This window comes from Silurus meridionalis, chromosome 1 (genome assembly GCF_014805685.1).
Source record: "Silurus meridionalis isolate SWU-2019-XX chromosome 1, ASM1480568v1, whole genome shotgun sequence".
NCBI lineage: Eukaryota > Metazoa > Chordata > Actinopteri > Siluriformes > Siluridae > Silurus > Silurus meridionalis.
Window position 1 is genome coordinate 2,774,356 of NC_060884.1, and position 16,682 is coordinate 2,791,037.

Below are 16,682 nucleotides of genomic sequence, written 5' to 3' on the forward strand. Positions count from 1 at the left end.
CGTTAGCGCATCATTTTTTTGAAATCCCTACGTACTATATATACTTTTAATATACTTGTATTTATGTTTATGATTCACTAGGGGGAGCAGCTCCTGTCCTGGGATTAGAAAAAAAGGAACATTTTATTTTAGCTAAGATCGAAAAGTAATTTCTCCTGTAATAAATGTTTGATTAGCCTCAGGCTTTACCGTGTTCCTGTCCAGACTGTGGGAGTGGTTTAAACTGCTGAGTAAAACCATGAGCCAGTGAGAAACTAAACTACATCCTGTATTAATGTGCTGTGCCTTGTGATGGACTGTAATGTGGGCTTGAATGTTCACTTGATCGTATCATGTGTATAATGGACTTACAGCTCATTTTAGTCTTATGCCGTCATGTGTATCGACTCGTTGTTTCTCATCCAAGTAGCACAGAGGTGAACAATCCAACTAGCAAGCATGTTTTCGTAAACACAGGGAAGCTAAGTTGTAATAGGAACATATATGACACTGACATTATGACAGAACAAATTATTAAATCATCAACAAAAACGTGTTAAACAACCCAGAATACGTTTGACATTTTCGATTTTACATAATAGCCGCCTTTTGCTTGCCGCCTCATGAGGTGGTATCGTGGAATGGTTTTCCAACAATCGTAAAGTGCTGTGTGCTTGTTGGCTGCTTTTCTTTCACTCTTCAGTCCAAATCATTCCAAACCATCTCAACTGGATGAGTGATTGTGGAGGAGAGGTCATCTGATGCATCACTCCATCGCTCTCCTTTCAGAAAAATACCTAATCTTACAGAACCTAGAGGTGTATTTGGGGTTATTGTCCTGTTGGAAGAGTAATGATGGTCCCACTTATTGCAAAATCAATTGGCAAGTTAAGTGTGCCCTCAATTTTGACTGAACGTTTTAGTGGAAGATGCCTGCACCCAAGGTCTCCTCATCCTACATCAGTGCCTGACTTTATTAACGCTCTTGTGGCCGAATGAATCTCCAGAAATCTCCATAAGCACACTCTAGAATCTTGTGCAACATCTTATCAGAAGTGTGGAGGTTATTATAACAGCAAACGGGGACTAAATGTGGAACAGGATGTTCAAAAAGCACATACCAAACTTATGATGTGTGTATATATATATATATATATATATATATATATATATATATATATATATATATATATATATGATGCTCAAACAAATCTGGGTCATTGATATATGTATATATCAATGACCTATATATATATATATATCTCACCTGACCATCCTCATTTATTGACTCATGGGAACTCTCAGTGGGTGATTCCAGAAAACCTTCTTCCTGCATATACATCTGATTTGTCAGTCTAACTTAAGGTGAGCGTGACTGAACATGACGTCTCAGACTGTGTGTGTGTGGGATAGAGTGTGTGTGAGGCATGACTGACTGACACTGTCTCTCTCTATGACTTCAGGTTAAGGGCATGTCTGGTAGCTGAGCTAAAAAGGGCCACCATGCTCCTGATGCTGGTCATCTTTTTTTAAATGGACAGAAGGGAGGGGGGGCTGAGAGAGGGGGTAGACGGGTAAGAGAGGGAGTGAGGGAGGGGGTGTCTAAAATAAAACCAGCTGTCTCGGTCCTCGGGCATTCTGAAGTGAACAGGACAGAAATCAGGAGCTGGTCTCCAAACACTCACACTCATACACACTTAAAAACCGAGGCAAGGCTTAGCGAGTTAACTGGAATCTCCAGGTGGGATCTGTATCATCCAAGTGAATCGATATTATCAGTGGTCCAGCTACATAAGGTGAGTACTGTTTTACAGAGACGGGGTAGAGGGAATTAAGCAAGTGGCATCAAACGTGGCACATTCAAGTTAGAAATACATCTAGCAGGAAGTGCGAATGTAATATTGGAATGTAACAATGTATATATAATGTTTATATGAAGTAATTGTAAAACCTGAACCTTCTCTATGATCTTCTAATTTAGTTTAATCTAGCCGTTTTTGTTTCTTAACACTTGGCACTAAGTCTGTTCATCGATGTTCAAGTGAAATACTTTGTTCAATGAGATCTGAGAACATTTCAGCTGTTTTCTGAGTTCTACGACTTTCAAGCTTTGTTTCTGTGACTAACTTTTGGTTCTGGATTTATTTCAAATCCCTACATCATTTCTTTTCTTTTCTTCAGTTGAGAAAGAAATGTTTTACGTTAAGATTTTGGGGCAGGATTGTGTGAGGAAATGGAATGTGAAAACATTCTTGAAGATATCTCTGTTAGGGAAAGACCTTATAAAAATTTCATTCGGATGTCTCAGAATGGGGCCCATCTCAAATGGCCTGTATGTCCAAGACCTCTTTGAAGGCGCTCAGAATAGAGACGAACCCTAGAAATATCTTATAGAAGAGATAGAGAGACAGAAATAGAGAGAGGGAGAGAGAGATTCGTTTTGATTATTTGGAATGGGATCCTTTCTAATAAAGATAATGCTGAAAAAGAAATAGCTGATTTTAAATAGTGTAGCACTAACTGTGGAATCTTCTAGAAATACATTCTTATCCTTCTGAATTTTAGGAAGTTCCTCTTCCTGGAAGTTCTTCCTTTCTTTCTCAGTGTGTCTGTTTTTTCTTGAAACATGACGCAGAGCAGGATTTCGATATTTTTTAACTCCACACCACTGTAATTCATCTTGACGTCCTCATTACCCCGAGCACTCAGGTTTTCATGGAATGTGAGGACCTGATATTTGTGTGTCTCTGTGATCCCTGTATCTCTGCATCCCTCCATCCCTCTGTTTAAAGAGTGTCGTGTGTCCTCTATGTTACAGGTGTTAAGTTTCTGACCAGCTGCCACTAAAAACCCAGTCTATTCGAGACACATTTCTGTCTCTCTGTCTCTGTCTCTGCCTGGATAGCTTTACCCTGACATGCCCTAAATAGCAGCCCTGTTAAAATTAACAGCCTGTGGAACATATCCTTGTCACGTGATGTGCTTGCAGTGCTCAACTGATGCAAGAGCAGCATGCAGGTTTATGAAGCGGTAACGTCGAGACAACTAAATCTGTAATCACTGTTAATTTTACTACAAAATCCTCATGTACGGGGTATTAGACCGTTTGTGTTCATAATTATTGTCAGGATTCTTTAAATATCTGGGGCTGGTGAGGGATCTGATTCTCATGCCTCTGCATTTTACACTTTTACAACAGCGTCCTTCATACGACATACCTCAAAATGAAAGAGAGAGAGAGAGAAAGTGAGAAAAACAGAAAAAGTCAGACATACAGAGATACAAAATTAGAGAAAAAGAAAGTGTAAGAAACTGAGAAAGAGAAAGATGTAGATTGAGAACAACTGATAAAAAGAGCCAGACAGAAAAAAGATACATGTATAGAGAGCAAGAAAGCGAATATAATACAAGTAACTTTAATGGAAACAGGGTTAAAGAAGACACAGGAAGAAAAAGATTGAGAGAGCGATATAGAAAGTGAGAAAGAGAAAAGACAGACATACAGAGATACAGAATTGAAGAAAAGAAAGTGTAAGAAACTGACAGACTGACAAAGAAAAAGACGCAGATTGAGAACGACTGATACAAAGAGCAGGAGAGATAAAAGAGAGAAAGGAGAATGAGTGAGAAAAAGAAAATAGAGAGAGAGAGAGAGAGAGAGAGAGAGAGAGAGAGAGAGAGAGAGAGAGAGAGAGAGAGAGAGAGAGTACAACGGGTAAAATATGAAACAGGAAAGAAAAGAAAGACAGATAGATAAAGGAAGTGAGAAAGACAGAGAATACTAACTTGGAAAGTGTAAGAAAAGAAAAACAGACAGTCACAGGTAGATTGATAGAAAGAGGTTGAGACAAAGAGAAGGAAAGAGAGAAAGACTGGGTAAGAAAAAGAGAAATAATGAGAGACAGACAGAAAGAGATAAAGGAAGAGAGTGATATAGAAAGTGAGAGGAAAAGACAATGAGAATTAGAGACAGAGTGAGACATAAAGTGAGACAAAGTGTGATAAAGAGAATGAAAGAGAGAGGAAAAGAAGGAGGTTAAGAAAGAAAGATAGACAGCAAATAAGAGGAAAATAGAAAGAAGGACAAACAAACAGAGAGACAGAGAAAGGAAAGGCAAAAGAAGGAGACTAAAAATTGAGACAGAGAATGATTGAGAAAAAGGGAGTGACCATGAAAGACAGAGAGAAATGATAAGATTCAGTGAGAAATACAGTACTGATGACTGATGGAGAAAAACAGAGAGAAAGAGGATGAGTAATGAAATAATGTGGCAGTGCGAAGGGGAGAATTTGCAGGTCAAATGCGGCACACTGATGAGCCGAAACAAACCAAGAGCAATGTTCCACTGCTCGGAAAAATCAAGACACGTTCTGGTTCTGCTTTAAACCTTCAGACTCAGTGAACAGTGTGTACAGTTTGGTGATTTCATGAAAGCTAGAAAAAAAAAACCCAAGCGTGTTTGTATTGCAGCTCCAGACTGCGGCGGAGTTTCAATCGGAGGCGCTGAAGGTGAAGTCGAGACTGTTCCTCTGAAAGAACGACTGGCCTTGTACAAGGCTGCAATCAGCAAGGAGGAGAAAAGCACCGCTAGTGTGGTAAACACACACACACACACACACACACACACACACACACACACACACAGCTATTGATTTACTGCTTCAAGCATACGGAGCCGAGAAACAGGGTTCCTCTTCCCTCTTCCACTTCCTGATTAATATTTATCACTGTGTGAGCTGATCTCAGAGAAAGGGCCTGAGAGAGAGAGAGAGATAGATAAATAGATTGATAGAGAGAGAGAGAGAGAGAGAGAGAGTGTGAGAGAGAGAGAGAGAGAGAGAGAGAGAGAGAGAGAGAGAGACATGCCACACTGTTTTTCAGCATCATGCTTCCTCCTACAGGAGGAAACCAAGCAACAATGTCTCACTAATGTCTATGTGTGTGTGTGTGTGTGTGTGTGTGTGTGTGTGTGTGTGCGTGTAGGTCATGGAAGATTCTGAGGCATGCTCTCTGCCAGGTGGACTGGCCAGCGTGAAGAAACAGTTTGAGAGCCAGAAAGTCAGTTCCTCATCTCAAAACACAGTCACACAATACCACTACCAGCAGAGACAGGTAACACACACACACACACACACACACACACACACACACACACACACACACACACACACAGATACACACACACACATTGAAGACGTTTTGACCAAAATGTCACAATGCATAATCTTTGCCTTTAATATCTCAGGGTTTCTGCAGGTTGCAAAAAGTCAAATGTAAGACTTTGAAAAACCTTTTTAAGACTATTAAGAATAAAAATTTAAGACCTGTATAACATCAAAAACACACAAATGCGTTGTTAGCGACTGGCGTTAACCGAGACCTAAATTAATTTATTTCAAGCCAAGTATCGCTAAACGTACACTTCCTCATAACGGAAACAAATGAGCAGAAAGCTGATTGGCTGTTGCAGGTTGGTCTCAACTGTAATCATCATACAGCAAATTATATTTGGACTTTGCGAAAGAACGAAAATTACAACACCACGGAAACACCACATATTTCAACGAGCATTTTAACGAGCGTTAAAGGGCAGCGTTACATGGGCATCGGAAAATTAAGACCTGTTTCAAAGTTTTTAAGAGACCAGCGAATTTACAACTTTTTAAGGCCTAAAACTTAGATTTTTTGACTTTTTAAGACCCGAGGGAAACCCTGTATTATCCCACATTTCCAATTATACATTGCAATGAGAGTACAAGATATTGAGACCATAAACAGGCTATGCTTTTATAAGGTTCTGGTTACCTGACCTGAAGGTCTGGAGTTTAAGATGCCACTGTTGGGGCCCTTAAGAAAGACCCTTAAACCTTTGAGCTCCAGGGGTGCTTAATCATGGCTGACCCCACCTTCCTAACAAAGCTGGGGTATAAAACACCTTTTTTATTTTTTGAATATATATGTAGTTCTAGGATCTCAGATTTTCATCTCATTTATGAGTTGCTCAGGAGCTCCTGGTTCCACAATCCCAAATTACTGCATAAAACTTTAAAGAACATTACATATAATTGCATACTCCAATGCTCATGATATTTCTCACTCAACGGTGTCATGTTTTAATGACTTATAATTACGCTCTTGGTGAGGATGGGTTCCCTGTTGAGTCTGATTCCTCTCAAGGTTTCTTTCTTATACCATTTATTGCTCATTCAAGGATAAATACAGATCAATTAAATATAAGTGAATTTGCTTCTATAATTCTTATATTATGTAAAGCTGCTTTGAGACAATGTCCAATGTAAAAATTGCTATAGAAATAAAATTGATTTATGATGCAAAGGTTGTTGTGTCTTCTAACAGGAAGTCATGAGCTCATCTGAAACGAGTGTGAGGAGTAGTGTGAGAGAGAGTCACGATATCAAGGTATGACAGTTGTATGCAAGAATGCAAAAAACGCTGCTTGGGTTTGTGAATGTTGGTATGTGTGAGTTAATATGTCTGTTGTGTTTCTGCAGATGTCACAGGACAAGAAACTTCAGCAGAATGTAGCATCCAGCTTTGGGAACCATTTTGATGAAAAAGGTACGTTAATCCCATTGGCTTTTTAATGGCATGCAAAATGAATGAATTCATTAATGTGCACTTATGAATTAATTAATTTTTTTGGTTCTGCTCCTGCGCTTTCAGTGGTGGTGATTGGAGATCAGGAGCTGGCCAAAATCTCCACCCAAGCACTAAAGCAGCAGCACGAGAAAAACATTGAAGAAGCCACTCCAAGCAAACACATCAAGGTAATGAAGGGCCACGAGTGCACAATGAACCGCATCCTTTCACCAATCATCCAATCAGATTTATTATAATAAAAAACCTGTTTTTTTTTTTCATTCGAGAGATGAGTATCAGGACATTTTAACATTTTTAGAAACATAAAAGTGAAATGGATGACACGTTGTTATAGGCCAAAGCTTTTATAATGCTACAGTTTCTGTTTTCATTTTTTTTTGTAAATCTTTTATTACAAACCTGCAATTAATATAAATAACATGGCCATGATTCAGTAATCTGAAGAAACTGAACAGTTTGGGGTTTTTTTGTAGATGATGGACCTAAAATGTTTATTGTTACATATATTAGATACTATTTACATTGAAATTGAGAATTTTACCTGGATTAATATACTGAAAAATGTTAGTCTCCCTAAATGGAAACACTTCAGTAAAGTACAGATACACAAAAAAGCTACATAAATACAGTAACGTATCACATTTACTTTGTTACTGTCCACTGAGTTGAATTATTGCCTTATAAATTCTTATATCCAAACTGTTACACCCCTTATATACAGAACATGCAAAAGTAGAAACACTATGATCACAACATATCAGTGTCTGCACTTATACTGTCCTCATGCATTACTGAGCTTTCGCCACACATAAGATCTTGTTCCTACATTTCAGTAGGTCCTGACCAGTTTTGAATTAAACAGGGATGTCGGTTGCAGGAGTTCTATTGTAATTCTTTTGTTTCCTATTTAAATTAATTTACAAATATAGCAGACATTATGAAAAAATTTTTTTTGAAAACTTTAAATATTTCATGATGATAAATTTACTAAAATGATTACTCTTTTCCTCCCTCACCAACAAAGATTGATCTTGATTACAACCAGTTTCAGTGGGCACCAGTAAATATGTCATCATCCAAAGTTGAAACAGGAAGTGCTTACGAGTCTGTTAACAAAACTGCGAAGACGAGCTCCGCTAGCTTCGCATCCTCATCCGCCCATCATGAAAGCGCTGAGCAGTTTCCACCACCGCCACCAACCGCAGACCTTCTTCAGGTCCCTGTTGAGGAACTGTGTTGCAGTTCTCCTCAGCCACCTGATCAACATGGAAGCCAAAAATATCCAATCACCAAGGAGCAGTATTCCAAGCAGAGGAACCTCTATGAGCTGAAACGCTTGTACAAGCATATCCATCCAGAGGTGCGCAAAAACCTGGAGCGGGACTTTATTACTGAGATGGAGCACTCTCACGTAGATAGTGACGAGGAAGTTAGTGGCGATGTGCAGCAAGCGCGCTACGTGTTTGAGAACAACGGCAGCAGTCCTGGGAAATGTATGAGCCCGGAAAGAGAGTATTTGGAATGGGATGAGATTCTAAAAGGCGAGGTGCAGTCAATGCGTTGGATGTTTGAGAACAAGCCACTTGATACTATCAAAGATGACACACCAGATGAGAATGAAAGCAGAAACATTGCACAGCAGGAAATAATTGCTGGGAAAGATGTTAAATACACAACATGGATGTTTGAAACACAACCTATTGATGCTCTTGGTACAGAAACCCCCGACTCAGAAGAGCTTAGTAGAAAACTAACAGATCTAGCAAGAGGAGATGTGCAAACTGCGACCTGGTTATTTGAGACACAGCCTCTAGACACTATGAATAAAATTTACCAAGAAGATGATGAAGAGGAACATGCAGTGTATACCAAAGATATTGCAGGAGGAGATGTAAAAACTGCCAGATACTTGTTTGAGACTCAGCATCTTGATTCCCTTGGCCACACTGAGACAATTGATGAGACCCACTTCCTACAGCTGAAATCAGAACTGGAGGAAATTAAAGGTGAGGTCAGAACTACGACCAAAATGTTCGAAACACATCCTATGTGTGTCATTCGTGGAGATTCGGGTGAGATGTTGGAGATTACAACTGTGCGCCGTGAAGAAACCGAAAAGGGGGACGTAAAAACCTCCCGCTGGCTTTTTGAAACCCAGCCTCTGGATATGATTAACAAAGACCCAACTAAAGTTAAGATCATTTGCGGGGTGTCAATGGAAGAAAATTATCAGGGTGGGGTAAATCGGGGTAGGTGGCTTTTTGAGACGAAGACTTTAGATCAAATCAAAGATGAAGAAATGGAAAACACCAAAACTCAAAAAGAAGAGATCATGGGAGCAGATGTTAGAAGACACTGCATGGTTTTTGAGACACAGCCTATGGACTCATTAAAGGATAATGACAATGCCAGGCCTTCGGAACCAGCAGAGATCATTGGAGGCGATGTAACATCGGCCAGGCATTTGTTTGAGACTGTGCCAATGGAAAATCTAAAGGAGTTGCCCGAAGTTGGAAAACTAGAAAAGGTTGTTGCTTTGGAGGAGGAGAAAGGAGATGTAAGACATCAGAGGTGGTTATTTGAGAGCAAGCCTCTCGAGCAAATTCGGGAGGATAAAAAAGAAATCACTCGAACGGTTAAGCTTGAGGAGCTAGACAAGGGTGATGTCATCAATTGTAAAGAAATATTTGAGACCTTGGATCTGAGCAAGTGCACGGATACACAGAAGATAGCAGTGGAAGGTGTCACAAGTGGATCAGTGAAGTCTAACAAAGTACTCTTTGAGTCCACCCCCTTATATGCCATAGAGGATAGCTCAGGACAATACCATGAAGTCAAAACCGTACACCGTGAGGAAATTGTAAAGGGTGATGTCCGAAGCTGCAAGTGGATGTTTGAGACTCGTCCGATCGACCAGTTTGACGACAGTATCAACAAATTCCAGATTATCAAGGGAATTTCAAAGCAGGAGATTGAATCAGGGGATGTTAAAACAGCGAAATGGTTGTTTGAAACTCAGCCTTTAGATGGGATCAAATATTTCAGCAACATGGAAGAAGAGGACAACAGAAAGAACGAAGCCACTGAGATCCAAAAGGGTGATGTCAAGACTTGCAGGTGGCTGTTTGAGACTCAGCCGATGGATGAGCTGTACGAAAAGGCAGAGGTAAAAACGGAGGACGCGACAGAGATCCAGAAGGGTGATGTTAAAACCTGTACTTGGCTTTTTGAGACCCAGAACCTCGACAGTATCAAAGACGAATCTGAGACTGTTTTAAAAACATGTACGGTTCAACAAGAGGATGTTCAAGGCAAGGATGTACGTCTGGCCCGCTTTCTCTTTGAAACGGAAAACTTGGAGAATATTAAAGGCACTGAGGATCAGAATAGCTTCAAGCGAGTCACACAGATTGATATCCAGTCTGGAGATGTGTCAAGGATGAAGTACATATTCGAGACCCAGGCAGCTGACATCATGACCTCCACTTCAGAGGAGACCATGCAGCAACTAAAGTCTCGCCAAACTGACGATATCCAGAAAGGTAATGTCGTCAACTGCACCTGGATGTTTGAAAATCAGCCGATTGATGCCATCAGGGACAATGCTGAAGAGTCCAGAGACGTGCGTACAGTCACGGATGTTCAAGGTGGGAATGTCGACAAAGGTCGTTTTATCTTTGAAACCTATTCCCTGGATACGATTCAAGAGGATTCTTCAAAGACAGAGATCAACAAGCTACAGAGCATCATCCGAGAGGAGATTGAAAAAGGAGATGTGAAAAACTACACTATGATGTTTGAGACCCAACCTCTGTATGCTATTCGAGACAAAGAAGGACACTTTCATGAAGTTACTACAGTCACTAAAGAGGAAATTCTGAGAGGTGACGTCATTGGGGCGAGATGGCTGTTTGAGACAAAGCCACTAGACTCAATTAGAGAGACAGATGAGGTTTATCTCATCAAGGCTGTTACTGAGGAAGACATACAGAAAGGTGATGTCAATACAGCGAGGTGGAGGTTTGAAACTCAACCCCTTGATCAAATTACTGAGGATATGAAGGTTACTTTAAAGACAGTGGCAGATATTCAGGGTGGAGATGTCAAAACCAACATGCAACGCTTTGAAAACGATGACATGTCTCAGAAACATGTGAGAACAGTGAGTGTAAGTGAAATACAAAAAGGGGACGTGAGAAGCTCCACATGGATGTTTGAAACACGTACAATTGACAAGATCCGCGGAGAGGGCTCCGAATATGATGATATGGAAAAAGTAACACGAGAGGAAGTGCTGAAGGGTGATGTTAAACAGTCGGTATGGCTTTTTGAAAAGCAACCTCTTGATTGCATTAAGGAGAGTGATGGAACAGAAATCACGGTTTCTCGCGAGGAAATTCCCAAAGCCGATGTAAAGACTACGACATGGCTTTTTGAAACTACAGCACTGACTGACTTTAACGAGACCAATGTTGAGAAGACAGAGATCATTGGCAAAAGTGTCAAGGAAACATTAGAGGAACTTTACAGTCAGAAAATGGTGGACTCCCAGGGGATAATTCTAGAAGCAGATGAGATTGGTGACATCCGGATGGCCAAGTACAAACTGCTCAATCAGGAGTCTCCAGAGATCCAAAGAGAGGAGGTTATTCGAGGAGACCTGAATAGCATCATGATGAACCTGCTCAATAGACGTGAGACAACAGAGAGAGGCATTACTATTGATGTAGAGGAGAGGGGAAACATCAACACAACAGTTAAACAGCTCTTTAGTCAAGATAAGGATGTTAATGTTGAGAAGGAAGAGATCATTAGAGGAGACATACAAGAAGCAATAAACAACCTGCTGAAGAAGGACGGAACAGGGAAACATGGCATTTTAATTCAGGAAGATGAGAAAGGAGATGTAAGAATGACTATATATGCCCTGTTAAACAAGGAAGAAGAAAATAGACTTGCAAAAGAGGACATTGTTAAAGGAAATGTCCGTGGAACTGTAAACAGGCTATTGTACAACAGTGATGGCAAAGACCAGGCCTCTAAAATACAAATAAGTGATACAGAGAGAGGTAATGTCAGTTTCTATTCAACGTGTATCGAGTCTGGAGCCCTGGACTACCTAAAACAATTTCAGTTAGGATCAGATGAAACCTATAACGAAACAGCTAAAGAAAAGATTATCGGAGGTGACGTGGAGAATACAAAACTGATCCTGAGAAACAGTCGTCATGAAGTTGGAAGAACTGTGGCTGAAGATGAAATTGTTCCTGGGGACGTTCACAACACAGTCCAGGTTTTTATGATGGAACCAGTCCTGTCTTTGCACAATGTTGAGAAGGAGGAAATTGTAAAGGGAGACTTGAGAGCAACCCTTGACTCACTTACCCAAGCAGTAAATCAGCGCAAAACCGTTGAAAAAGAGGAGGTGGTGAAAGGCAACATCAACACCACACTTAGATCATTGGAAGAAGCCCAGAACCAACTCAAAGCAATAGAGAGACCTGAGATTGTTTGTGGAGACATTCAAGGTGCCCTTGAAAGTCTTGAACGATCAACCACTGCTAAGACTGAAGTGATTATCGATGATGTGGTAGCTGGTGATATTAAGGGAACGTTAAAATCCCTTGAAGAGGCTAAACAGGCAGTAAAAGAGGTTGACAAAGAGGAAATTGTCAGAGGTGACATCCAGGCAGCTTTACTGAATTTACAGGAAGCATCAACTGAGAAGAAACTTGTCCAGCATCAAGTGAGTGAACAGGGTGATGTGAAGGGCACCATCCAGCTTCTAATGGAACCTGTGGAATCTGCCTCTCTTCATATGCAAAGAAGAGCTAGCACAGAAGGTGATGTTAAAATGTCAATAAAATCTCTTCATGAGCAGGAACAAAGCCAGATAGAAAAAGAGGAAGTGGTCAAGGGAGATGTTCATGGGACCATCAAATGTCTTATGAAGAAGAAAGAACAGTCCAGTCAAAAGTCTAAAATAAATCCTTCCAGTAGAGTTAAAACTTCCAAAAGTATTTATCAGGTAGATGTTTGTGAATGCCCTGCTACAGCCAAGGTTGAGATTTCAAATCCACACCCTTCAAAAAATATGCCCAAAAAGATTGAAGCAGGTGTGAGTACCCAAAAACAAACAGAGGTCAAATCCGATCAAAGTCAAGATCAGATTTTCACTCAAGAGCAAAGTTCTAAAACTAATCAAATTAAATCAGTTGGCCACTCAGAATCATCCCAGATCTCACATAAGATAAATGTAAAAGAGAAGCAAGTAAAACAAAAAGGAAGCCCTGCACCTGCAATCATAAAGAAATGTGTAGGAAAAGAAACAGGTGATAAAAAAACTGAAAATGCTGTTGTGTCCTCTGCTGACACAAAAGTGTCAAAACTAACAACTGAAACAACAAAGCAAACCCAAGAAATAAAGACAGTCACTCAGACCACAGTGACAAAAGAGCACACAACAATTACACAAAAGAACACAGAGAATTTAAAATCAGATCAAAATGTGAAGAGCCTAAAGACTGAGCAAAACATCAAGAGTCTGAACCGCAACCTGAATCCAAAGGGAATGATCAAAAAGAAATCACAGCCAGAAATTCACTTCCCACCTCCTCCAACCTCTCCTCCACCACCTTCCGAGTCAGAGTTCTCACTTCCTCCTCCTCCATCTCCAGTCACAGACCCTTGCAGCTCTCCTCATCCTCATCTGGCCATGAGGCAGGATAGCGATCCTTCCCTGCCACCCCCACCTCCTCCACCTGCCATTGAAGCAGAGCCTGAGTTTTTTCCCCCTCCTCCTCAAGACCTCCTTCCACCACCCCCATCACAACAAGAACTGTACTCAGTAACTCAGCCAAACCCTGCAAAGCCAAAGAGCCGACCTATATTTAAAGTGCCTAAGCCTGAGCCTCCTAAGCAGTCCGATCCACCCAAGGCTAAGTGGCAGAAAAAACAAACTGCTCAACCTGCTCCACCACCTCCTCCACCACCACCTCCTCCACAGCCTTTTGTGCATAAACAGAAGGAAAAAGAGGATAAACATGTTACTTCAGTCACAGAAACCATCGTGAAGGAGAAAAAGCACAATGAAAATGCAAAGTCACTCGAGGTGCCACTTCCAGCAGTCACTGAAATTACCTCAAAAATCCCAGTGCAAACAGCAAAGCCAGAAGAATCCTGTCGGCCTAAAAAAGTATTTGTTCCTCCAATAAAACTTCCACCACCCCCAGAGCCAGATATTGATCCAAAGCCCAGGCCTTATGCAAGAAAATTCAAAACACCACTCATGCTGGCAGAAGAAAGGTACCGCAAACAAAGAGATGAAGCCGAGAAGAGTAAGACAGCGTCTACTCCAACGTCTCCTCCTGAAAACATTCATATTCAGGACTTAGATTTGGTGAATACCAGAGCAGAGTCGACCACAGAGAAACACATCCAGTCACAAATTACAGTTGAAGCATACCAAGTCTGTCCTAGTGCGCCAGTCACAGTGCCCAAAGAGACAGCCACAGGAATACAGGAAGAACCATCCTCAAAAGTAGCTAAGCCCCAAACTCCACAAAAGGAACCTACAACCTTTCAGGTGGGGAAACCTTCCTTTCCCCAAATAGGTAAGAAACTTGAAGTTACCTCTGATAAAAAGCAAGTCACACAAGCCAAAGCTGAAATCAAAGTTCAGCCAAAATCACCAATCCCTTCCCCACCAACAAGTGAGCACCAAGAAAGTCTAAAGGCAAGTTCTCAAACAACTATTTTCAAGCGAGCCATTACTCAATCTATACAGTCTACTCAATCTGAAGCAACTATTCAGTGTCAATCTGCTGTCTCTAAAAAAGCTGAAGAAACTGTAACTGAAGAAACAAAGACTGTGTCCCCACAACCAACAAAGATTCCCAAAGTGACCCCAAGCTTCAAAGTTAAAACAATTAAAGTGCCCAAACAGGAGAAGCTAGAAGAAAAGAAGGAAGCATCCCAGAATGTGGAGCAAACAACTATATCTCAGGTATATGTGGATCAGGGTTCCTCTAAAATGGAAAAGCAAGAGCAAGTGGAGCAAATAACCAAGGACACCAAGCTGGAAAAAGATCTGAAAAAAACCATGCAAAAGCCAAAAAAGCAGCTGTCTGTTGTGGCCCCAAAACCTTCAGTAGAGATGCATCATATTCTACCAGCCATGTCTATGGGACTTAATCAGCAAGTGTCAGGACAAACAAAAGTTGTTCACTCTCAGCAGGCTATTAAAGAGGAACATGTTCTCATACATGAAGAGAAGGTGGTCAGTCAGAGCTCAGTTCAGCAGCAAAGTATTCAACAAAAGGGAAAATTTCAGATCAAGAAGCACATAAAAAGTTCGGAAATGCCAGCAGGTGATGCAGAGGCCATTAAACAGAACCCAGAAAAAGAAATTAAGGAATATACAGTCGAGACATTAGATATGCAGAAATATGAGGAGATACAAAAATTGCTCAGTCATATCAAGGTGATGCAGGAATCAGGAAAAATGGATGTTAAGGTATTCAAGATAATGTTGGCTATGATCCCAGAATGGTTGCTAGGAGCCACTGAAAAGTTAGAACTGAGTCGTGCACAGTATAATAAGCAAAAACTTCAGGAGATCATTGTCTATGTGAAGAACCTGGCTCAACTGAAACTCACTTTTTTAGAGGCAAATTTGGCTGCACTGGAAAAGATGGAGTCTAAGTCAGTTGAACAGAAGAAGGCTGTTGGGGGAGCAACACAGAAAATATCAAAAATTAGCATTGGTTCTGCTAAAGTGGACTCTCAGAAGAAATTCACTGAGAAAACAGTTCAAGACATCAAAAATATAGATTTAAAAACTGAGCTTAGAATGAGAACGCCATCTCCCACATATATTTGCATTGAGACCGCCAAAAGGACAGACTCCCCTCTGCTAGTCACCCACTCACCTCCACTATACAGATCAGGTGCTACCCCAACACCCCCACCACGCTGGTCTGAATCGTCCACAAATTTTAGCCGAGCTACACCCTCTCCCACTATTAGTCGCTCGGAGAAGTTATCCAAACTACGAGACACTACCAAACTCTCTCATGGCACGTCTCCTCTTCCAGTGGCTTTGCCTGAGCAAGTTGTTCTGCTAGGTGAAACAGAGAACTCTCACTCATCTACCCACCAAGAGATCAGTTTTGAGAGCCACATGATGGAGTCATCGATGCTGCAGTCATCCATAGAGTCCAATAAAGACTCCATGTTTAGTGTAAAAGACAAGAAAGAGTTTTTTGAGGAGGCTCAGAAGGCAGAGATGAACCGCCACTATATGAGGAAAGATCCTATTGATATCCCAGAACGCCTGGGGTCCGAAGAGGACAATGAGACAGGGGTCCCTATTGATTTCCATGAGAGAATGAAAGAGGACATGCCCAGGGTTGACCTGTCCAGACTTGTCAATAAATTTGAGTCCCCAAAGCCCACAGTGTATATAAGAAAGGATCCGATTGTTATTCCTGAGAGACTTGGTAGTGATACTGAAGATGCAGAGCATGAACTGGAGAAAAAATCTTCCCAGGTGGAAGAGATTCCATCCTTCGATATCAAGGCCTTGAAGAATGTGTTTGAAATGGGTGAGCAGGCCCACCAATATCTCAGAGATGATAAAAAGAACCTGGAGATGCAGGAGCAATTAGCAGAACCCACAGGTTTCTCTGAGGCAAAGTCAGTAACGGAACATTACTCAACCGTTGATGAGTTTGGTAACAAGGTGGTGGGGTCGAAAAGCCAGAGCACCACTCATTCTCAGAATGTGACAACACGTCTTGATCCACCAACATACGCAGATGTGGTTCGAGGCAAGGGTTATGTCCTGGATGTCCCACCTGAGGCTACAGCAGAACAACTTCTAAAGAATTTCCAGCAGTCCTGGGTAGACAGTGAAAACGTTTTCAAGAACCTGGGATTCAGTGTCTCGGAACAGCATAGCTCTCAGAGTGTGTCACATCAACAGCACACTGTCATCACCGGTAAAATTGTGTGATGAGGCATGGAAACACTAACGAGTGTAAGGAGTGTTTACTAAAACAACACAAACGTGCTTGTAAAG

The 16,682-nt window shown here is 41.1% G+C and overlaps 1 protein-coding gene across 2 annotated transcripts in view; it reads left to right on the forward strand.

The window, feature by feature from the left end:
* Positions 1-16,682, forward strand: part of xirp2a (xin actin binding repeat containing 2a) — a 32,863-nt gene that overhangs the window by 15,048 nt on the left and 1,133 nt on the right. Inside the window, exons 1-7 of one of the 2 annotated variants that reach the window (XM_046847676.1) lie at positions 1,605-1,775; positions 4,451-4,575; positions 4,964-5,092; positions 6,338-6,400; positions 6,493-6,559; positions 6,665-6,768; positions 7,626-16,602. In XM_046847676.1, coding sequence (XP_046703632.1) covers positions 4,967-5,092; positions 6,338-6,400; positions 6,493-6,559; positions 6,665-6,768; positions 7,626-16,602 — 9,337 coding nt within the window. In that variant the 5' untranslated portion in view covers positions 1,605-1,775; positions 4,451-4,575; positions 4,964-4,966. Of the gene's footprint in view, positions 1-1,604; positions 1,776-4,450; positions 4,576-4,963; positions 5,093-6,337; positions 6,401-6,492; positions 6,560-6,664; positions 6,769-7,625; positions 16,603-16,682 lie in introns of those variants that run through there. The other variant, XM_046847669.1, reaches the window with a different exon arrangement.